This window comes from Suncus etruscus, chromosome 12 (genome assembly GCF_024139225.1).
Source record: "Suncus etruscus isolate mSunEtr1 chromosome 12, mSunEtr1.pri.cur, whole genome shotgun sequence".
NCBI classification, from domain to species: Eukaryota; Metazoa; Chordata; class Mammalia; order Eulipotyphla; family Soricidae; genus Suncus; species Suncus etruscus.
The window spans coordinates 74822992-74846807 of NC_064859.1; the positions used below are offsets into that span (position 1 = coordinate 74822992).

Consider the following 23816-nt stretch of genomic DNA (forward strand, 5'->3'; position numbering starts at 1 on the left):
GAGGTTCACCAGTACACAGCCAGGCCTCTCAAAGACCTGAGTTCCTCTGGTGAAATCTGCCTTTGGCATCTTAGGAAGGTAATGCCACTCTGAAGAAGAAAACATTTGCATTTATGATGGGAGTAGATCTTCACTGCCTCCCACCTTCCATCCACCCCCCCCACCCCCAACTCCACCCAAACCTGTTTGTCTTCTCAGTTTCTGGCCTCTCAATTACAGCACCATCCACCTAATGGCCCCAGCCATAAATTGCCAGCCCCTCCCTGCCTGTCACTTAGGCCTGACAGTTCCACACTGGCCTGTCTCCAAAATACTCAGTCAGGCGGCTCAGGCACTCATCTCTCCCTCTTGGGGTTGCAAAACTTTTCTCCTGTCCCGGCACTTGTCGTCCCTCTGCCAGTTATTTTCCAAAAATAGATTCACCAACATTGAAATTCTATATCCTTCCATGGCCCTTTGTTGCCTCCAGTCTGAGACCATAACTCCCACTCTCTGTTTCCTGCTGTGTATCTCTCACTCCTGCCATGTCAGCCTCCTCATGGAACTTCATCATCCACCTGGGGGGTGGGGGGTGGCCCAGATTCCATCACAAATGTCCTCCCTTTTCTCCCTTTCCTTTCTTTTCCCTCGATCCTGCCCACATGCCTCTCCTCTCCCCATGCTGAGGTGTCACGCCCTCAGCATGGAGCACCCACCTCTACAAAGGAATTGAAAGCATTTGTGTTTCTATATGCACTCTCCTGACCAAAGGAATTGAGGGCTAGACATGAATTCAGGTGCCTGTCTGTGCTCCCAAAGGCTTGGTGGGAGATGCTGAGGTTAAGAAACTTGAAACCTGTCTGTGAAAAACAGAGTTCACAAAGAAGAAATAATACAGGCGAGGGGCCAAAAACCACGTACCCTGACATTTTACACATCTAGCTTGCAATGAGATTCGCACAATTAATTTCCACTCACTACTCCAAACTCAAGAGAAACTTGGCAGGGTTCCTCTGTTGACCTGTTTTCAAAGAGATGCCTGTACAGTTGTTTTGCTTTATTGTGGATCATGTTTTCACTGCAAAGTATTTTGGGGTGCTTTGCCTACTCCCCCTAGTATGTGTTAAAAGCTCCCTGAGTTTCTTACCCAGCTTTAGGGTCATACCTGCTGGTCCAAACAATGACTCTGGAGTTGTTCAGTTTCTTTGTTTAGTTTATTTGTTGTTGTTGTTTGGTTTGCTCATTTGTTTTTATTTATTTTGGGGCGATACACTGTGGTGATCAGCACTTACTCCTGGCTCTGCACTCAGAAATCACTACTGATGGGCTTGGGAGACCAAATGGAAGGCCAGGAACCAAACCTTGCACAAGGTAAGCACCCACTGTCCAATTGCTCTGACTCTTGCTCAGAGTTTTATGATGCTCTGAAATCCAAAGGATTGGGAGATCCCTTGAACAGTAATCTAGTCAGAGTCATCCTTGGTATAACTTAAGACCATACCACACCAGTGCCTTTCCTGCATGAGCAGAAACCTCACGACTCCAAGGCTGATTTTTGCTTCTTTTCACTATTGATCCTTCTGTTTCAATTCTCCTAAATTTCCCCCCTCCCTTTTTTGTTTAGTTTTGTTTTGTTTGGGGGCCACACCCAGTAGTGCTCATGGCTTACTCCTGGCTCTGTGCTTAGGGATCACTGCCGGTGTGCTCAGGGGGTCATATGGGGTGCCAGGGATTGAACCCAGACCAATCATATATATAAAAGGCAAGTGTCCCACCTGTTGTGCTAGCATTCCAGCCTTTCTCTTCCTCCTTTTTTTGTTTGAACCTTTAATTTTCCCCTTTTTTTGTTTGTTTGTTTTGTTTTTGGGTCACACCTGGCAGTGCTCAGGGGTTACTCCTGGCTCTACGCTCAGAAATCGCTCCTGGCAGGCTCGGGGGACCACATGGGATGCTGGGATTCAAACCACCATCCTTCTGCATACAAGGCAAATGCCTTACCTCCATGCTCTCTCTCCTCTCCAGCCCCTAATTTTCCCCTTTTTTAAAATTATCAACAGGAGTAACTCAAAATTCCAGATCTTGGAATCTATAGAACTACTGCTTAAAGAAGACACACAAAAGAGAGAGGGAATAAAGTACTCAAATTTCATGTAGAGGAAACTCTGGGGGAAGAATTACTTGAAAAATAGAGTTCATGTCACTTGATCTTTGCAAAAGGCTGAGAAGTGATGGAGTTCATGTTAGCTTTGGTCAAGTAACTTCACCCTGTTTGCTGGGATGAGAGACTACCATTTGAAATGGATATGACTTTTATGAAGAAGCTTCTAACCCACTAGTAAACTTTCCTTCAAAGAATAAAATATACAAATGTCAGTCAGTAAGTCCTGCCTCAGCTTCCCAGCCACACATCTGGGCTGTTTTGTTGCAGTGGCAGTGAGCAAAACGGGGCCGCCCTCGCACTCTTAGTCACAGCCAGAGAGAGAGAGAGGTTGAGGGAAGGTGAAGCCAAGAGCTTCTGGCTGCTCTGTTGCAACTGGTAAGCTTTCATCTGAATGATGGGCTGCAATGAGGCAGGAGGAAAAGAATGCGAGAGAGCTGAGTTCCAGTTGCAGGCCAGAGGGTGACACCCGGCTTGGTGGAGCTGCTTCTGCTGCCTTCCCAAAACAGGGAGCTTCTGGGTGCCATGCCAGACTTCCAGTGAGATTCATTGGACACAGGGAGTCATCCTGGCATGCCAGGGCAGCTCTTCAGGGAAAGGGCACTCTTTCACTAGGACTTCACCTTCACCAAAATGCCACGTAGGACCTCTGAAATGAGAACCTCCAGACATGTGTGATGAGAGTTGAGAGAGCCAGAGCCAGCGCACTCGGTCTGAGTTCAGCTTAGAGAACAATCCCAGGCTGTCCTCTCAGTCAGACACAGTCCCCGATTTCACTGTCCCAACAGACTCTACCTTATGTTCATGTTCAGGCTGACTGTAATAAGGCTTCAAACTAAAACCAGAGTATTAGACAGAAATGCTTCTCAGCGATACCACCACTTGGAGGAGAAATTCTGGGTGGGAGTGAGAGACTACATCCAGAAATGCTCATGGATCATTCCAAGTGGTATCTTAGGGGTCATATTAGTAACAGGAATCAAATCCTGGTCACCTATATGCAAGGCAAGTAGCTTAATCCCTGTACTATGTTTCCAGCCTCTGAATTTTTTTTTTTTTTTTTTTTTTTTTTAGTTTTTGGGTCACACCTGGTAGCATTCAGGGTCTACTCCTAGCTCTGCACTCAGAAATCACCCCTGGAAGGCTCAGGGGACCATATGGGATGCCGGGAATCAAACCACTATCATCTTGGGTTGGCTGCATGCAAGGCAAACACCTTACCGCCATGCTATCGCTCCAGACCAGCTCTTAGATTTTTTTTTAAGCAAGGCATCTGAATTCATATCATGAATGTATTAGCACAGAAACTTCGAACATATTTGAACTTCCCAGATCTCATTTCTTCACCTGTAAACTGGATCTAACACTGCAAATATGGTGGTTGTAAGGATCAAATGACTTCAGGGATAAGCCTGCTTTGAACTCTGGATCATGCTGAGATGTTTATGCCTTGGCCCTCATGAATTAGAACTATTATTCCTTTGTAATATACAGGTCTTGTTCTAGTTGCTGAAGGATCCTGAAATCTGGTTAGAATTATCATTCTTGGAATAGTTTAGAATGGGAAAGGAGGAGAATGAGGAGATGGTACCCTTTCTATTCACCAAGTTCTGTATATGTACCCATTTGAGACATTTGTCATAAAACAAAAAAAAAAATCAATGTACCGCCCCCTTTGTGATAGGTCTTCTTTCCCTACCTTCCCCAGCTGAGGAAACCGAGACTCAGAGCTTCAGTAACTTGTTGACAACACAACCTTGGGAGTTGAGGGTGGAGGCCTCACACTCTCCCCTCCACACCCTGTTTCCCTGGAGTGAGAGACTTTCATCTCATACAAGGCAAGACACAGTAGCCTGTGAACTGGTTGAGAAAGACTTGAATGAAGGGCAGAGGCTCCGCCATCTTGCAACTACTTGAGACGTCCCTTCACCAAGGGTTGTTTCAGGAGGGTGCGGCTCCGGATAGAATGAGTCTCACAGCGGACTGGTCAAGTGATGATTAGGTCACCTGATTATTTAACAATCCCTTGGAGGAAGTAGACAGCATTCTTGCCCCCTGTGAGGTGAAGAAGATGGAGGCCAACTCTCAAAGATTACTGTGCCAGGCATAATATGGAAGGCCCTTACAATATCTGTTCCTATGAATGCTCCAAGACTTGCTATTGTTTTCCCTTATTTGACCCATGAAGAGACTGTGGACTGGCAGCAAAGTAGATGTTTAAAGTAAAAAAATAGGAGCCAGATCTAGGTTTTGAGTCCATGTCTTTTGGCCTCCACATCAACCTTAGAATTATGCATAGGGGCCCTACATGAAAGGCAGCACTGCTGTGAAAAGGGTTTTAGTAAAGGGGTGTGTCAGGGCTGAAGGATTCCTTTCTCTGGGTCAGGAGATGGGCCTCAAAAGAAGATGGAAGGCAGGATGGTGAGGGAGAGAGCCCCCTCACTCTATGCGATCATCATCGGGGACTGGGAACTGTCGGATTCATTCAGGGAAGACCATCACTATGGGGGCTTGGGGCTTCTAACTGGGATCTACTTTTGATAGTGCATGTTGGGGTCTAATAGAGGAAATGCCTCAATGCCAAGCACTTGTAATTCAGTCTATGACCTGTGGGAGCTGAGATCAGAACTTCTCTGGGCAATCATGTTTGGGGACACTGGAGTTTTAAGCCATCAAAGTGACCTATTAGATCGCTGCCTTTTTTTTTTTTTTTTGGTTTTTGGGCCACACCTGACAGTGCTCAGGGGTTCCTCCTGGCTGTCTGCTCAGAAATAGCTCCTGGCAGGCACGGGGGACCATATGGGACACCGGGATTCGAACCAACCACCTTTGGTCCTGGATCGGCTGCTTGCAAGGCAAACACCGCTGTGCTATTTCTCCGGGCCCCAGATGTGCTATTTCTCCGGGCCCCAGATCGCTGCCTTTTGCTGAAGGGAAGGAACTGGACTGAGGTCACCTAGCAGATGAATAGAAGCCTGGGTTCAAACCCAGGTTTTGGGCTCAATCTATGCTCCTGCCTCTTTACTTCTCTGTCTGTTAAAATTGTGCCTTCTCCAATGAAAGAGGGATCCAAAATTCCTTTTTACTCAAAACTGCAGAGTTTTCAAAAATACTTTTTAGTTTGTTTGTTTTGTTTTGTGGCCATACCTCGTGGTGCTCAGGGATTATTCCTGGCTCTCTGCTCAAGAATTACTCCTGGTGGTTCTCAGAGTACCAGATGGGATGCTGGGGATCTAACTCCTGTGCAAGGCAAAAGCCCAACCCTCTGTACTATCACTCCAGCCTTCAAAGATATCTTAAAACAAAAAACCTGGTTGAACCTATTTGAACTTTAAAGTTCAAAAGTTATTGCCAAAAGAAAGGGTGGAGAAATAGTATAGGGGAAGGAAGGGACACATGCCGTGCATGTAGCCTGCTTCAGTTTAATGCCTGGTCCTCCTTGAGCACTGCTGGGTATGGACCTAGGCGGTCCCAGAACTTCTGTCTTGTCCATTCCTGTTCATTCCTGTGAGAATCACTGGGAATATCCAGTTAGCACCTGGGTAATGGCTTGGAAGGTCCTCCAACATAGGTTATTGTCAGAACAAAAAATACCACACATCATTTATAATTATAAAAAATGCAAATCAATACAATGAGTTACTAGTTTTCATTTAGTAGACTAGCAAAAGTTGGTCAGCCCTGTGTGGCTGGAGCAATAGCACAACAAATAGGACATTTGCCTTGCACATAGTCGACCTGGGTTTGATTTCTGGCATCCCATATGGTCCCCTGAACCTGCTAGGAATGATTTCCAAGTGCAGAGCCAGAAGAACCCCTGAGTGTCACTGGATATGGCCCCCAAAACCAAAACAAAACAAAGCAAAAAAAAAAAAATTACCAAGCCTGGATGGAAGAGGTGTGAAACGATCAATAGTCTCAGACCCTGTTGTTAGGAGAGTAAATGAAACAGCTTCCTGGTACACAATCTTTATGCTGATACTTAAGTTGCAACTAAACATATCTTTCAATAGCAAGCCCCATGCTAGCATTGCTACAGTCAAGTATCAAAAGTGTACAGTGAGAAGGATAATTATTGTAGTTTTTTTTTTATTTTTGGGCCACACCCGGTGACACTCAGGGGTTACTCCTGGCTACGCACTCAGAAATCGCTCCTGGCTTGGGGGACCATATGAATCGCCAGGGGATTGAACTATGGTCCGTCCTATGTTAGCGTGCGCAAGGCAAATAAATGCCTTACCACCTGAGCCACTGCTCTGGCCCTGTAGAATTTTTTAACTGTGCTAAATTGGGAGAAATCCCTATTTCCCAAACTGTCCACCATTAGAACATAACTACCATGCACCAAAATAGAATGTAGAAATAAGATGTAACCATTTTTTAATGCAATAGACTTACACACTGTACTACCTCTCCTACCCATGCTTTTCTTTCCTTTTTTCCTTCCTTCCTTTCTTTCCTTCATTCTTTTCTTTCATTTTTTCTTTCTTTCATCCTTTTTATAAAATAAGATATAAGCAGAAATATATTCATAATTTAGAAAATAAATTTTTTGGTGAAGTAAAATAGTTTTTATTGAAAGAAATTTACTTAGATAAGAGTAGGAGGAGAGAAATATGTGTTCAGGGAAGAACTTGAGCTTCTCTAGAGGAAGAAAAGACCCTCGAAGACAAATATTAAAAATAAAGATGTGATCAACAGCTCAGGGATAGAAATTTTGGTTATTTTAGATTTTGATTTATTTTAGAGCGCTTTTAGAGATAAATGAAATAATCTTACATTCAAATATACAAAACAGACCCAATGTTATTTTATGACTCCAACCAACATAGTTAGATCCTTGGATCCTCACTCTTCCTTTTTTCACATTTAGCATTTTATCTTCATTCATTCACCCCAAATCTGGTTTGTGCTCACCATTGTCTCAGGAGCTGAGTCTCAGGCCATTAGTCTTCTGCAGTGGCATTGGAATTCCTCCTGGATATGACGCAGGAGGAAGCTTCTGGGTAGTATGAAGCCTGCAGAAGAGCTCGCCCAGCCATCCCACACCTACTGGACATTCCCTGTGACATTCCCTGAAGGGTGGGGACAATAGGAAAACGACATCATCCCTGCCCTCTCTTAAAAAGTTCACCCAATGGCAGAGAAAGGCATAAAAAGGCAATCACAGGGTCTAGGTAGATTGTATAGATCTAGTGCCAGTGGGATGGGGAAGGGGCACAGACATACTGCAGAGCACACAGGGTGGGAAACTCATCCTATAGGGCAGCCTGGGGAAAGTACCCCTGTGGAACCTTTAAGGTTCAGTGGAATTTGCCAAGGAAGAGGAGTAGGGTGATTGCACAGGTGGAAATCAAGTTTAAGCATCAGGGAAGGAGCAGAAGTTAACAGGACTTGCTAAGAAACAGGGATGCTAGCCTGAAAAAAACAGAACACCCCATCTGACCTGTACTCCATTTAATCTGAGCACTGAAATAGTTACTCTGGCTAAAACTGGAGTCGGAATAGAGGATCCGAAGGGAAAGCATCATTGTTTCTCAGCATGGGTCTCTGCAGCGGCTTGTTCTGGTGATTCGCACTAAATCTAGGGAACCTGGACTATTTTTTACTTGATTTTAAAAACCGCCATAATTTATGTAAACAGGAAGCAAGTGGATATGAAGAAGGGGACCAGACTCTGTATATTAGCATTGTACCTAGCTGATGGCACAGAAACTGAAAGTGGCAGAAAGAGAAGAACAGTGCATATTGGTTAGGTCCCCACAGGCCAGGAAAACAGAGTGTATTTATTGATGAGGGACCAGTGGTGCTGAAAAGGTTCCACTTCAACACCATGTTGCTATCCCCCATCTCGCTGGACCCTCTGATGCCTGAGCTTAGTTCCTTCACTGGACTGCCATGCTTCCTCCTTCCTCTCACCTCCGCAGTCTCTCTGTGAGGGAGGCTCAGGAGTCCAGCACAGGTCCTTGCTGGTCTCTGTTCACAGTGTCAGAGACACATCCCATTCATGGCTCAGCTTATTCAGTGCTAGCCCAGTGCTGCTCATTGCGGTGTCTGTCCATTCAGCCAGAAGTCTCCCCGAAGCTCCAACTTCAGAACCAACCATCTTCAGAATATTTACTTGGTTCTCTAAGAAACTTGGTCCAAAAGGGGATTCCTGAATCAACATCTGGACTCAGGCCTGCCACCTCCCTGTCTCTAGGACAAATCATCCCTTGCAGCTTTCCATGAAAAACCTGGACGATGCCCCTCAAGTTTCTCTCCTCACACCCCATACTCAATTTTCAGGTAACCTTGCTGATTCGGCATTCAAATCCAATAGAAAATCGGATTATTTCTCACCTCTCCTACTCTTAGATCAAGCCTGAATAGTTTTCAAAGCTGATGAGGTGATGGAGTTGGAATAGAGGATCTGGAGGGAATCTCACTCCGGAAACACAAAGTCCCCGCAAAGGCCCGGACCATTGGCTATCTGCCCTTTGGACCTCTCTGTTGGCCTTCTTCAAAATGACTTAGCTCGCTGAGCCATTCGGGAATTCGGACCTTCTGAAAAGCTGCTTCCCCTCCTCTTCCTCACACTTTCAGAAACCCAAGTCCTCCACCTCCTCCTCACCAGCCTGAGCATCTCAACTGTTCTCCCACAGAATGGCGCCACTTTCTTTCACCTAACATGTCATCTACTTCTTTTGTTTGCTTTGCTATTTTCCTCCAATTACGGCCTGAAGGAAGGCCTAGAATTTTGTCTGTCCTGTTCCTTGTGGCCTATATATATAGGAGGTATATAGCATATTGGTATATATATATATGTGTATGTATATGTATATGTATATATGTATATGTACATGTATATGTATATGTATATATATATATATACACACACACACACACACACACACAGGAGTATATAGAATAGGCAGCTCGACCTTGGGCTCAGTGGGCAGAGAAAGGAATGGGCATGAAAGGAAAAGGGCAGCAGAGTTGGTGCTCAAAGAGTCCAAGGGACTAAAGAGCGACTAGATTAGAAGGGGGGAAGACAGGAGCCCCCCAACTCTACCCTGCATTGGTTAATAAGGCCTAGGAGAGAAGCGTGGGGACAGACACTGGGCTCTAAGGAGGGGAGGCGGCCACCAGTGTTCTTGCACATGCCTTCGCAGCCCAACAAGGCAAACAGGAGACCAGGAGCTTGGAGCCATCAGATAATTATAGGAGTTGTCACATATTGGGACAACATGAGATGGATGGTCAAGTGGGCCGGATGCTGCGAATCAGGGAGGAGAACCACTGAGGAGGCCTGTCAGGTAAAAGCCACTCAGGTGAGTGAAAGGATGTGAGGGTGGACCGGGAAGGAAGGACGCCCAGAGCTTGTTCGCCCTGGACTCTGAGACAGCGAGGACCCCAGAGCAGACAAAGGTGGGCGCCCCGGGAGGTGATGATGGCTCTAGATTGCGCGCGCCCTCGGGGGAGCTGAATAAAACACCGCAGTGTCTGAGGGAGCCCCGAGCCGGAAGCGCGCGCGCGCGCGCGCGCGCGAGCGAGCGAGTGCGGCTACGCTGAACATCAGGCCACGCCCACCTCCCTATAGCCCAACAGGCTCCGCCCCCAGTCTCGATCACCAATCAGAAAGCGCCTCCGGGAGGCCACGCCCCTAGCGGGCGAGCCGCCAGCCAATGAGCGTCCGAGTCCGGCCAGGCGCCTGAGTGCGCCGCTGCCCGCCCGCGCCGAGCCGCCTCAGAGCGAGAAAAGCGAACCTAACCCGTCGGGGCCGCTGCTCCGGACCCGCCGCCGCCGCTGCCGTCTCCTCCCCCCCGGATCGGGTGTACTGACTGTCCCAACCCGAAAGTCCAGTTCTGCGGCGAGGGAGCGAGGCAGCGAGCGGCGCGATGACACAGGAGTACGACAAGTGAGTGCGGCGAGGACGGCAGGCAGGCAGGCAGGCGGGCAGGCGGCCGGCGTGCGCTGGCTGGTGCTGTGGCCCGGGCTGGCCTCGCGCCTCGCTCGCTCGCTCGCTCGATCGCTCCCTCAGGTGGCACCGACCCGACCGCCGCGAGGCCCGAGGGGGGCGAGCCCGGGCCGGGGATGCGGGGAGCACGACGTGGAGCCGGAGCGAGCGCCCCACTTGGCACCTTCTCTCCCGCTGAGAATGCATGCACCCCGGTCCTGCCAGGCCTTTGTTCCTCGTGTCCCCCCACTGAGGGGAGCCCCGTCTGAGGGGACCATCTTCTCAGTGGCCCAGGCCGCATGCTCCTGGGTAGGGGTGAGGAGGATGATTGGGGGCGAGCCCGATCCCGGGTCCCCCCCCACCAACTTCAGCCCAGCTCTTGGGATGCCCTTTCACTGGCTCGTGCAAAGTTGCATGCGCTGCATGCAACCCCGAGAAGCAGAGATGCAGGGGGGGATAAGTTGCTGCAAAAGGGGGGGCTCCCCGCAATTTGTGGGGGACGCTTTATTCCCCCCCACCTCTTCTCCTGAGGTTGGCTACATGGGTGAGTGAGGAAAAAAGGCTCTAGGAGTTATTTTGGCCCCTTTCCATCACTGATGGCAATGGCAGATGTCTGTGATTTCAAAAAAAAAAAATAAGATTATTGTTATTATTTTTGGCTGAGAAAGTTCACCAAGAAGTCGAAATTTTGGAAATCGGGGTGTGATCAAAAACAGCACTTGCCGGACCCGAGGATGGCGCCTTTTTTTCATTTTTAATTTTTTTCTTTCTGGAACCTGTGTTGATCTATTAAAGACTTGGTTGCGTGTTTGACAAATGCAAGGTGGTAAGGTAAGGTGGACGGACCGAGGTGATTGAGTTTTGTTGTAATACATCGCTTCTAAGGACAGAATTGTCTCCCAAGAAAATATTTACAATTTTTTTTTAATAATAAGGCTTATCAAAGCAATCTGAGTCTAGAGCAGAGGGGCTCCTTCCAGTTTAATCGTGGCTGATGAAGGAGCATTTTGTGTGGTCTTTGCTGAGATGAGAAGTTGCATCTATGGAATATCTTGGGTGGCTTGATCTTGTCTTGCAGAATGTGCTGCCATGCAGTTATTGCTGGAAGTATATTTCAGAAGTTTTGAGGGATCGTTGATCAGAAAGGGCGTGCGTCCTTGGGGTTCCTAGCAGCGATGATGATGAGCTTTAGGGACTAGCACTGGCCTGTCATGAGGAAGTCGAAGGAGAAGGGCAACTGGTGCTTTATTTCTGGCCTTTTTGGTATAGATAAGGCACATTTCCAAAACGAAGACTTCGACCTCAGGCACACTTAGGAATGTAAGACACCTTCAGGGTGATCCTAGACAAAACCATTTGGAAAACATACATCACACACACACACACACACACACACACACACACACACACACACACACACACACACTTTTATTTTCTGTTGCTTGTACAAATTTGGAATGGGGGCGGGAGAGCGGAAGCTGAAAAACTAGCATTACTGGAATTGAATGAGCCAAGTGTTATCATAATCTTCTGGAAGTAGTTATTACACTATTAATAATAGCTTAGCAGTGCACTATTAAGTCACCCAAAGGTACCACTGGTTTAGTAGCTATTATATTCTAACCCTGATGGTGCCTATGTTGTAATGTATGTAAAGTATGTGTGTGCATACGTGTGCTTTTCTTTTAAATACAATTTTTTTTTGGAATGTGTATAAACAGACTGTTTTTAAAACAAGCTGCTTTGAATGACACATTGAGTTTATTTTGCGTTAAAATAGTCCACCACTTCAAGACTTCTCTTCCTACCTGGTGTAAACTCCTAGGACTTTATGCTTACGAATGAGTACCGGCACTGATTTTGAAATAAAACTTTTTAAGTTTTGTATACCTCACCATCACCAATCCAATCCTCTGTAGAGGATTATCTCCCTTTTTAAAAATCCGTATCTGTTTTTAAAGGGCTTGAGTGATGGCCAAACCCTAACTTGAGCTGATCACTTGAAAAGATAATCAGTCTTTCTGCATTCACTTTTAGAGTACGTAGGTCACCTTTAGGCCACTTACATATTTCATTTGTGTGTTGCAATAAGAACTGATCCTTAAATTAGCTCATTAGAATAGTGTCGAGAATACTGAAAAATGGTTTTTTAATTTTTTTTAAAAACGGCTTTGTTTTGCCTTTTCTCTTTGTTGACTTATTAAATGGCCCCAACAGAATGTGTACATTTCACGTTTTTTGGAATCTAGTGTTTGCTTTAATTCTTCAAATTAAATCTCTTTCAGAAAGATCTTTATTGATTTACTGAATTCCTCCACCACCGCCACCAATCTATAGTCTTCAGACTGAAACTGTTCTTGCCTGCTGTGAAAAACTCTAATAAAAGATACTTTTCAAAGCAGATTTCTCCACCTGTTTTCTTAAAAAAAAAAAAAATCCTTTCTGTTCAACGCCTTCATTTATTATCGGAGATTCTTAAATGTTTATCTCCTTAGATAAACAGTCAACTCCCTTGCCAGAAAATTATGCCTCCTTATTGATTTACAGTCCCCTTTGGCCACATTCCATGCTCAATCTGCTGGTAATCAGTAGAATATTCTGACTTTCTCAGATACCCCCGAGGATTAAACGGAGTATCCCATTTTCTCTCTCTGTCCCCTCCTGCTCTTGCTCTTGTTTGTAGGTAGGACATTTTTTAAGCCATGGCATCAACAGGAGAAAGAGTGAAATAACATGTAGCAGCATGAACATAGATTCTCTTTAAGAGGGAAAGGTATATGTCTGAAGAAAATTAACGTCCTCCTTTTTTCTCTACTTTGTCCTGCGTTCACTATGTAAAGTGTTTGAACTGCCGGAGCAATTTTCCTGGAGCGTATTCTCCCGACCTTTATAAAAGCCTCTTTCCTGTGTTCCATGTGTGAGTTAACTGCAGGCTCCTGGCTGCCTTATTATCTTAGAAGTACATAAGTGTGTCTGTCTTTTAGTGGGTTTCCTCATTAGCCTGCATTGAAGTGGGTTGAATTCTGGTCTTTTCTTAATTTACGAGGGTCTTTGATGAGACAAGGGATTATTTCATGGCAACATCAAGGAACTCTTTATTTAGGTTCTTGAAAAAATAGCTAATGATACCTAGGTGGAACATCGTGAGATAGATTTGTATGTATATAAATATATATATAATATATATAAACACATACATCATATAAATATATCTTTTGTTTTCCCCTCTGAAGCAAACGACCAGTGTTGGTTCTTCAAAATGAAGCTCTCTACCCACAACGGCGCTCCTATACAAGTGAGGATGAAGCCTGGAAGTCTTTCCTGGAAAACCCGCTTACTGCAGCAACCAAAGCGATGATGAGCATCAATGGGGATGAAGACAGCGCAGCTGCGCTGGGCTTACTCTATGACTATTACAAAGTAGGTTTGTCTGCTCTTTAAAAACCCTTTAACAGTCCGAGATGCACTTGATTCAGCACCATATAAAACAATAATTTGCTGGTAGAATGTAATGCAAGTTGCTTCTGGAGTGACTATAAATACTTTAATGAGTACTTTGAATTACTGTGGTTCAAAGCTGAACATCTACAATCACAGAATCAAAGGGTGGCTTTTTAAATGTCTGAAGGAGCCAGCTGTTCCAGGTCTGTCTGAGAGGTGAAGTTGCCAGAAGGAAGCTGGCAGATGTGGCTTACCGAGACTGAGCACTTTACCCAGGCTACTTCTTAGTGCCCTCCAACAGGGACTGTGATTAATTTATCTGTGCCCTAACCTTTATTCCTTTGTAGCCAGGGTGGTTTCCTTTTTCCTAAAGATGTTCCAGAGCCTTTAATTGGATTGTTGAATTTTTTTTTTTTTTAAGACTTTCTAGTTCTAAGAACAGGATATATTTTGTGGTCTGTTTTTAGAGATTTAGATTGATCTTAAATACATTCTCTGATTTAGTTTGTCATGTGCTCATGTCTGGAGATGAGGACCAATGTGTCTTATTCTCATCCTTATCATCAACTTTGTTCTAGTAATAACACCTGTTATTCATTACTCATTTCTTTTTACTTTTTTTTTATTCATTACTCATTTTAGATCTGACATAGTATTAGCTATATGTTATTTCTAATTCCTCCAGAAATTCTGAAAAGTGTATGGCATTATTCCCATCTTTTTCAGGTGAAAATAATTGGGCTCTCAGGTCACAAAACTAATATGCGTCATGCTTAGTACTGCATATGCCAGCTCCTCAGAATGCCAGCTGTAGTCTCTTGGCTACATATTACAGACTGTTGTTGACATCTGCTTATTTTGAAAACCTTTTAAACCTATCCAAAACTTAGATAAAAAATAGTTAATGGCTGATTTAAATTTTGTTTAGACTCACTAGTTGCATGCCTCTTTTACAGTCTAGAATTATTGCCTCTCCTGAATACAAGAAATGCAGAGGGGATAAAAGCAAAGAAGATAGTTTGATTAACAAACTTAGAGTGAGGACCAGTAGAGTGGGTAGGGTGCTTGCCTTTCACACAGTTAACCTGGATTTGATCCCCTGTATCTCTTATGTTCCTTTGAGCCCTGCCAGAAGTGATTTCTGAACACAGAGCCAGCAGTAAACCCTGTGCACCACTGTGTGTGGCCCTCAAACCAAAACAAAACAAAACAATTAGGGTAGCCATGAAAGAATGATTTATTTTCTGTTATGAGGTCCTATGTTGGCCTGTTATGATTGAGGAGTGAGACGACTCTTATTCCTTTGAATAGATTCTTGTGTAGGAGCTAGTGATGCTGGGAAGTGTGGCTGTGAAGGAATCCTTTGAAGTAGAATTTATTGCATACCTGTTCTTATGATTTGTTTTATTGACTTGATCTATATAAAACACATAAGTTCCTAAGTAGTTAGTGTGAAGCTTGAAGTTGCACAGCTTTAATAAAACTTTGGAAAGGGGAAGAAAAAAAGATTTAGTGTGACAAGACCAATAGTCAATACTTATTTCAGTGGTGATGTGTCTTAAATAAGGGAACCTGCAAGTATTTGATCTCTCAGGAAATAAAACTTCACCTCCTTCATTAAAGACAATCTGATTTAGACATTTTTTTTGTCATAATGGGAGAGTAATTTTCTTTTCTAAATGAACATACTGGATTGTTTCCATAGTTTGGTTGTAACCACCAGTCCTTTTTTATTTTTTATTTTTATTTTTTTTTATTTTGACCAAAGTGGATTACAAATCTTTCACAGTAATTTTTTAGGTACATAGTGACATTGAATCAGGGGCATTCCCACCACCAATGTTGTCCTCCCTCTACCCCTGTTCCCAGCATGCATCCCATATCCCCCCTCCTTTACCCCCCCCCCCCCCCGGGTTGCTAGTATAAGTAGTCCCCTCTGTGTCTAGCATGTTATAGATTGGGAGTTGTTGTCATTGGCTTTGGATTTGGTGTTTAAACCACCAGTCCTTTTTACATAATGAAGTTGGTATGTTTTAAAAACACATTGTTAATTTAGCTTATCTTTTTTTTTTTTTGATTCTGCATCTGACCCAAAAGAAAGATGATGGAAGAGGGCAGTGAAAAAGCCAAAAGTGCCCAGTTGCATGTTCAGAAGCCTCCTCTCTAGTCTGATACAGATCACTGGGTCAAACCAGGCCAGTGATATTTCTTTGCATGAAATAAGGAAACCTAAATACAGACTAAACTTGTAATGTCCCGAGTTTGTTTATATGGCAGCTAAATAACAGTGGGATTTTACAGATCTACTCAGTGAGTAGATTGTAATCTCCTTAAGTAGATGCTGTCCCATTCGTCTTGTGTCCCCAGTGCCTGGGGCTTGGTAGACAGTAGGTAGATCAATATGTGGATGGTTTTGAACTTACTGGGAAATGAAAGGCTACATATCTATATTTCACTGAGTCAAAACTAACTTCTTATTTTTGGTTTTTGGGCCACACTCGGTGGTGCTCAGGGGTTACTCCTGGCTGTCTGCTCAGAAATAGCTCCTGGTAGGCATGGGGGACCATATGGGACATCGGGATTCGAACCAACCACCTTAGGTCCTGGATCGGCTGCTTGCAAGGCAAACACCACTGTGCTATCTCTCTGGGCCCAGAACTAACTTCTTGTCATATGTGTCAATATCTAAGGTTCCAAGAGAGAGAAGATCATCAGCAGCGAAGCCGGATATTGAGCATCCAGAGCCAGATCACAGCAAACGGTAATGTTTTTAATAGCCAGCCTCATGTTAGTACACGCTGAAGGTCTGCATGTATTTGAAAATGAGATGAGTCCATTTACATGAATAAGTGTGAATGGAAGAGATCATACTCTTTGTATTGAAATTCAGATTAACCTTCTGGTGGTTAGGATTCTCTTGTCCTGAGAAGTTACCAGTTTCTTAGGCATCATTACCTTTTGTAGAAAACAAAAGTATTAACTTTCTCTTCCTCCACAGGATTGATCTTAGTAATAACATAAAATAACATAAGTGAAGTATTTACTTTTTTTCCTTTTCCTTTTGGTTTTTTGGACTCACACCCAGTAATGCTTATGAACTACTCCGGCTCGGTGCCAGGGGTTTGTTCTGTGTGGTGCCAGGAATCAAAACTGGGCTTTCTGTGTACAAAGTCAGCACTTCAGCCTGTTGAGATATTTCTCAGGATCTTCTTAAATTTTCTTTTTTGAAAATTTTTTTGTTTTTCTTTTGTTTTTGTTTTGGGACCACATTCTGCTGTGTCCAATACTTCTAACTCAGCTCAAGAGACCTTATGTAGTACCAGGGCTCAAACCCAGGTTAGCTGTGTGCAAGGCAAGTACCTAACTTGCTGTACTATCTGTCCTTGTTTTTGAGGTTTTCTGAAGAACGGTAGGCTTAAAGAAATGGTGGGGGGCCATTTTAAAAAAGCTACATGAGTTCCCAAGAGATAAGAAAGGTACATGAATTGTGTGCTGCAATTTCAATTTGATCTCTGGTTCCACATGGTCCCTCAAGTATCACTAGGTATAGTTCTGGGGATCCCCCCACCTGGCACTGTCAGAGTGGCCTGAATAATCCTAGTATTGCTGCAACTAATGCAGAACCCAAGCAGCAGCACCTTCTCAGACCCTCTCCCTGATCACCTCCAGCACCAGAAAAAGTCACATAATCCTTCAGTAATACTTAATAAAATTCATTTACCTCTTGCTGTGATGTAGTTCAGCAGGAGACCAATTACTGTGCATGTGTGAGGCCTGGGATTCAATCCTTAGCACTGCATATTAATACAATAATGAATCTTTCTCTTGTTGCATACTCCTTGAAAGAGTCTAAACTCCACCATTGAGGTTCTTTTCAGAAAACTTAAGTACATGCTTGCCTTTATGGCCATGAAAATGTATGTTCCAATCACTCCAAGTTTTGTTAGTAATAAAGGAACAACACCTTTTAAAAGACTGGCTCATCACCCAGAACCCCATTATTCCAGTAGTTCATTCATTCACCATTCTAGTACATATGCATGTCTTAATGTGGTTGCAGTTCTATTTCTAGGTAGCTTTTGTTTGGATTTGATTTCTATTGGTTACTTAATATGTGTCATATTTGTTTTCCATGTTGCTGTTTTTAATCTTTGTAATAACTCTTTAAATAGGCTTTATGACTTATTTTCACTTTGTATTGTAGACCTTTTTGAACACAGTGATAAAGAAATAGTATAATCCCATATTTATCTTTTCTGGCTCCAACTAGTTTTTGACGTACTTTCTCTCATTGCATCTTCAAAATTTTCTTCCTGGAGATTTTTGTTTGTTTCTGTTCTGATTTGGTGGTGATGTTAGAGTAGAGAAACCTCCCAAGCAGTGCCCAGAGGTTCAGGGCCACTCCTGGTAATAATCACCTCAGCAAGTTCAGTGCTTGGACCTAGCAATGCCTGGTAGTACTCAGGGGACTTACTGCCCCAGGAAAACTTGGGCCTCCATATGCCAGGCATATGCTCCAACACTTTGAGCTGTCTCAGAACCCCCCCCCCCCCCTGGCACCTGGCAGTGCTTATGGGACTATGTGATGCTAGGAATCAAAGTCAGGCTTCCTGCACATAAAACATGTGCCCCTGTCTGTTGGCTCTCTCTGCTTAAGTATTCTGTTTGGTTTTGGTTTTGGTTTTCGGACCACACCTGGAGGTGCTCAGGGCTTACTCCCAGCTCTGCATTCAGGAATTAATCCTGGCAATGCTCCAGGGACCATATGGGCTGCTGTAGATCGAACCCTGGTTGGCCATGCAAGGTAAATGCCCTACCCGCTGTACTATTGCTTCAGACCTAACTGCTAGAGTATTCTAAAGCCAACCCTAGCTGACCCTACAAGTTAGTTAATTTTTTTTACTATTACAAAGTCTTAATGGCCAATTTTTAGTAGACTTCTCCCAATTTTTTTTTTTAAGTGGGGACACACACTATGGAGCTCTGAAATACACTATTGGATTTAATGTTTGGTCCTCAGGCCTGGCATTGCTGCTTAGGCCCAGCAGTGTTGTAGGTGCCAGGCTATGCCTAGTGGTGCTGGAGGTTGGGAGCATCTGGTGTTGAGGATCAAACTAGGGCCTCAAACATACTAAGCATGTGCTCTATCACTTGTGCTAGCTCCCTGCCCCCCCCTTTAGGATAAATAAATGGGAGTCCATTTATAAATCAAGGATTGAAACTTTGAAATGTACAAAATTCCAAATGTTTTTCTTTCATTTGTTTCTCATCATTTGTAAGATGCTTGTCTTGCACATGGCCAGCCTGGGTTCAATCCCCAACACCATAAATGGTTCCCTGAGTTTAGAGCCAGAAGTAAGTCCTGTGCACAACTGGGTGTAGCCAGAAAGATTTCAACCTATATGATGTGAAGGGATTTAAAAAAAATTGATTAGTTTTTACACTAGACTTGAAAATCATCTTTATTGCCTTGGACATTTTGTGAAACCAGAAGTGAGCTTACAAATACTTATTAGCATAGTCTGATCATTGTCTTTTGATAAAAGAAAAAGCCAAATAAGCATAAGTATTAGGAAAAGGGAAAACCAATTAATAACTCATAGTTGGGGGGAGGGCTATACCTGGCACTATCCAGGGGTTGCTGCACAAAGGTCACTCCTAGTGATGCTCAGGGGACCATGTATTGTGCCAAGTATTAAATTGGGGTTGGCCACATTCAAGGCAAATACCTAAACCCCTGTACTGTCTCTCTAGCCCCAGTAGTTTATACTTTATTTGCTTTTTATTTATTTTTAATTACTTTATTTAAGCATGGTTACAAGGTTGTTCATAATACAATTGTTTTCTTTTTCATAGTTACAAAGTAGTTCATGATTGAATTTTACTCATACAATGTATAACACTTCACCAGTGCACATTTCCCATCACCAGTTTCCCTCTCACCCTCCCCTGTAGTTTATACTTATTAAAACCCTTGCATGCCAGGCATTACTGAATTATTATTGCATTTAAGTGTATCCCCTCTTTTCATCCTTCTCATCTTTTCATCCTTCTCAGTCTCCTGACACTCTGCTTCCCATTTTAGAGGTGAGCATGTAGTTACCAAGAGGAGCATATAACTCACTTAAGGTCACAAGGAATTTGAATCTAGACAGTCTGACTCTAGTTGAGTCACCTTTTTGTATGCTTCCACCTGGTTGTAACTTCAGGCTTCTAGTTAAATGCCATTATTTTATTAGGGTTATGGGAAATAAAGCAGAGCAGAACACTCTTTGAGTCCTTGATTTTCAAATAAAGTTGGACTTATTTGGATTTTACTTGACCTGTAATCAGTAATGGGTTGTCATGGCATTTTCTATTTATTTGGAGTCAACCACAGGTATTATTATTTCCGTTGGTGTTGTTATTCCTTTCCCCAACAGCCCAATGTCATTAGGAAAATGCAAATTGTTGAAGAACTATATCAGCCTTGAGTTTGAAAACATAGGTGTCTTTCTTCTTCTTATAGAAACAGCATCCCAAATGTGACTGAGCAGCCCCTAATTTCTGCTGGAGAAAACAGAGTGCAGGTACTGAAAAATGTGCCTTTCAACATCGTCCTCCCACATGGCAACCAGCTGGGCATTGATAAGAGAGGCCACCTAACAGCGCCTGATACGACGGTCACTGTCTCCATAGCCACGATGCCCACCCACTCCATCAAGACGGAAACTGAGCCTCATGGCTTCACTGTGGGGATCCCCCCAGCTGTCTACCACCCGGAGCCCGCTGAGCGTGTGGTGGTCTTTGACCGAAGCCTGAATACTGACCAGTTCAACTCTGCTGCCCAGCCCCCCAATGCTCAGAGGCGTACTCCAGACTCCACCTTCTCAGAGACCTTCAAGGAAGGCGTGCAGGAGGTACAGGAAATGAAAGCATCTTCCTCAGACGGCTGTGTGTTTGTCTAAGTCTTGGGTTCCACCTCTTCCTTGTTATGTAAGCTTGAAACTCGGCCTGCAACGAGTGGATTAGGAACAAAAGATTTTATTTTTTTTTTAAAGAGTAAAGGCCCATGGGTATAATTTGTAAACTAAACCTATAAAACCAGAAATTATTATCAAGGGCACATGGCTAATCTTACCAGCAGCTGAGTTCACAATTATGATTTCAGCCGAGTGCTTTGCTGGAGAAAGAGAGCCCCATACCTAATCTCCAGCCAACAACAGATAGAGCCAAGTTGTCTGTTTTCGGCTTTTGTCCTAGACTAAAAACAAGCGATCTGTAACTGGGCTTACTTGAAACCAATTCATCAGATATGTTCTTGGCGTTTCTTGGTTGGCAGTTTTCTCAAGGAAGGCTGGGAGAGCTTAATGGAGAAATGCATTTTTGTGCTTCGAGGGCTTGATGCAGGGGAAGGGAAAAGGAGTAGGAAATGTTTGAACCAGTGGTGAAAGAACTTCTGCTTCTAGACTTAGCTCGGTGTCCTCACCAGTGCATCTGTCAGAGGTGAACTTGGTATCTTTTCTTTTTTTTGGTTTTTGGGCCACACCCAGTAACGCTCAGGGGTTACTCCTGGCTATGTGCTCAGAAGTTGCTCCTGGCTTGGGGGACCATATGGGACACCGGGGGATCGAACCTCGGTCCGTCCAAGGCTAGCGCAGGCAAGGCAGGCACCTTACCTTTAGCGCCACTGCCCGGCCCCTGAACTTGGTATCTTAATTCACTTACCAAGAGAGGGTATTGAACAGGAACAGAATTGGAGTATTGGGAAAGATAGGACTGAGGAATGCTGGAGTACATCTTTTGAGTCCCTTGATTTGGTTAAGTGGCATTTAAAATGGACTTTTTTTTCTTTCTAGTTTTCTTTTCTTTTTTAAGTTTATAGTAAAAATGTTTTTCTTTTAAAATGACTATTGAAAAAGTGGTGGGGTGCTGCAAGCCATATACTTTCTTTCATGCTATACCAGCCATTGATCTCTCAAGGAGCCTGATGACCCGTTAAATAGTGTGGCTTATCACATTGATATTACAGGTTTTCTTCCCCTCGGATCTCAGCCTGCGGATGCCTGGCATGAATTCAGAGGACTATGTTTTTGACAGTGTTTCTGGGTAATAGTTGTCTTTTCATTTGACTTTTAGCTTTCAGTTATTACATCTTTATATGTTTCTTTTCGTTACTTGATATTATTTTAAAAATCTGAGGTGGTGCAAGCGGGCTTTCACCTATCCTTGTGGTGGTCTCTTACGGTACTTTTGCCAGAGGATATTGGCTTTGGTGTATCTCACTTTGACCTCTGAACTGTTTTATGCTTCCTTGGTTCTTGGTGTTGGTGCTTTTTCTTCCCTTTGGTTCATCATGTGATAATCTTAGAATGGAATCTAAAAAGATGAGATCTGTGAGGTCCCTTCTCTTTTCAGAAGTGCATAATTCTGTGAACATTTTCAGGAGAATGAGACTTTTTAAAAATGAGTCTCACTAGTGATAAACAAAGTTAGCTATTTTTGCTGACCCAGAACCTCTTCTTTTTAAATCTCATAAAATGTATCTTTGTGGGGCAGCAGGAAGAGTTCTTGTATTGCATGTGGCTGACCCAGGTTCAATCCTCAGCATCACGTAAGTTCCCCTGAAAACCATCAGGAGTTATTCTTGAGTAACCCCTTTATGTCCCTCAGGGTGGCCAACACAAAACAAAATATTCATCTTTGTGTTTCTAAAGCAAATAAAATAAAACTTGATTTAGGCATGCAAGTATCTTTTAAGTTAATTATGAATCTATAACTTTAGATTTAGAAAATAATAAACTAAAATTGTATTACATAATTATATATATACATATTTAAATATATGCATTTTGTTTTTTGAGATAGGAAAGGTTCTAGAAGGTCTAGGATTTTGTAGAAATTGAAATTTCCCTTAAATTCCTGCCTCAGGGTACAGTATCCACAAACTCAGGTATCATTTAAGATTTAGGACAGGTATCAGCAACTTTGTGAAGGATCAACTAATAAAATATTTCAGACTTTGTGGGCCATACAACTTACGTTGCAATACTCAGCCTGTACCATAGCAATCAATCAACCTGAGATGATTTGTAAACAGTTTGTGGCTGCATTCTTATGAAACCTTATATATAAAAGTAGCTGCAATTTATTTGATGACTCCTAATGGTTATTTTAGATTATTAAACAGCTTTAGGGGACATATGTATGGCACTGTTAAGTAATAAAAAACTAAAAGGAATTGAGGCCAGAGCCATAGCACAGGAGGTAGGGTGTTTGGCTTCCATGTTGCCAACCTGGTTTGATCCCCAGCATCTCATATGATCCCCCAAGCCTGCCAGGAGTGATTTCTGAGTGCAGAGCCAGGAGTAACTCCCTAGTACCACCAGGTTTGGCCCAAAAACTAAAAAGAAAAAAGAATATATATAAGGAATTGTTGAGGGTCCAGAGAGATAGTACAATAGGTAAGGTGTTACCTTGCATGTATCCAGCCTTGGTTCACAGTCACCAGCACTCCATATGATCCCCAAGCCTTGCCAGGAGTGATCCCTGAGCACAGAGCCAGGAGTGAACCCTGAACACTGCCAGGTGTGTCCCAGAAACAACCAAACAAACAAACAAACAAACAAACAAGCAATTGTTCATTGTCCATCTAACAACACTTAAATTACAAACAAAACTGAAAACTGCTGTGGAAAACTAAATGAATTTAACAAGAACTACCAAATAAATACTTAATTCCAAATTCTTTTATTTATATTTTTAGTATACCTAACTTCCAACTTCTCAGTATTCCTATCATAATGTCATAAAATTTGTATTAGGCATTGTATAATTCACATCTGAGAGACTAGATACTATTTAGGGTTCCTTAAAATCAATCATGCTGACCTTTGAAAAGTGGCAAACTCTATAATCTGATCTAATTAGTTGGATGCTTCCTGGCAGCCTGCTATTTGGCTACACCCACCTTGAAGCCTTTCAGGATTGAGCTCTAGCATCCAGGAAACCCAAGAGGGTGATCGGAGATATGTGACTTTTCTGGTTCTGTAGGAACAACTTCGAATATACCCTGGAAGCTTCGAAATCACTTCGACAGAAGCCAGGGGATAGCACGATGACGTATCTGAACAAAGGCCAGTTTTATCCTGTCACCTTAAAAGAAGTGAGCAGCAGCGAGGGGGTCCATCACCCAGTCAGCAAAGTGCGGGTACGTTCTGCTTTGGTTCTGACATCTGGGATAGGCAGAGCTTCCTCCTTCCAGGTTGAAAGGAGTTGGAAATAAAGACCAAAGATTGCCGTTTGCGGTCTTCACTGTAG

General features: G+C 43.4%; 1 protein-coding gene across 1 annotated transcript in view; it reads left to right on the forward strand.

The window, feature by feature from the left end:
- Positions 1 to 9968: 9968 nt before the first annotated feature.
- Positions 9969 to 23816, forward strand: part of GRHL1 (grainyhead like transcription factor 1) — a 62764-nt gene continuing 48916 nt past the window's right edge. Inside the window, exons 1-6 of the mRNA XM_049784520.1 lie at positions 9969 to 10037; positions 13310 to 13496; positions 16208 to 16278; positions 20026 to 20416; positions 21529 to 21605; positions 23550 to 23706. Of these exons, the coding sequence (XP_049640477.1) occupies positions 10018 to 10037; positions 13310 to 13496; positions 16208 to 16278; positions 20026 to 20416; positions 21529 to 21605; positions 23550 to 23706 (903 nt within the window). The 5' untranslated portion in view covers positions 9969 to 10017. The remainder of the gene's footprint in view (positions 10038 to 13309; positions 13497 to 16207; positions 16279 to 20025; positions 20417 to 21528; positions 21606 to 23549; positions 23707 to 23816) is intronic.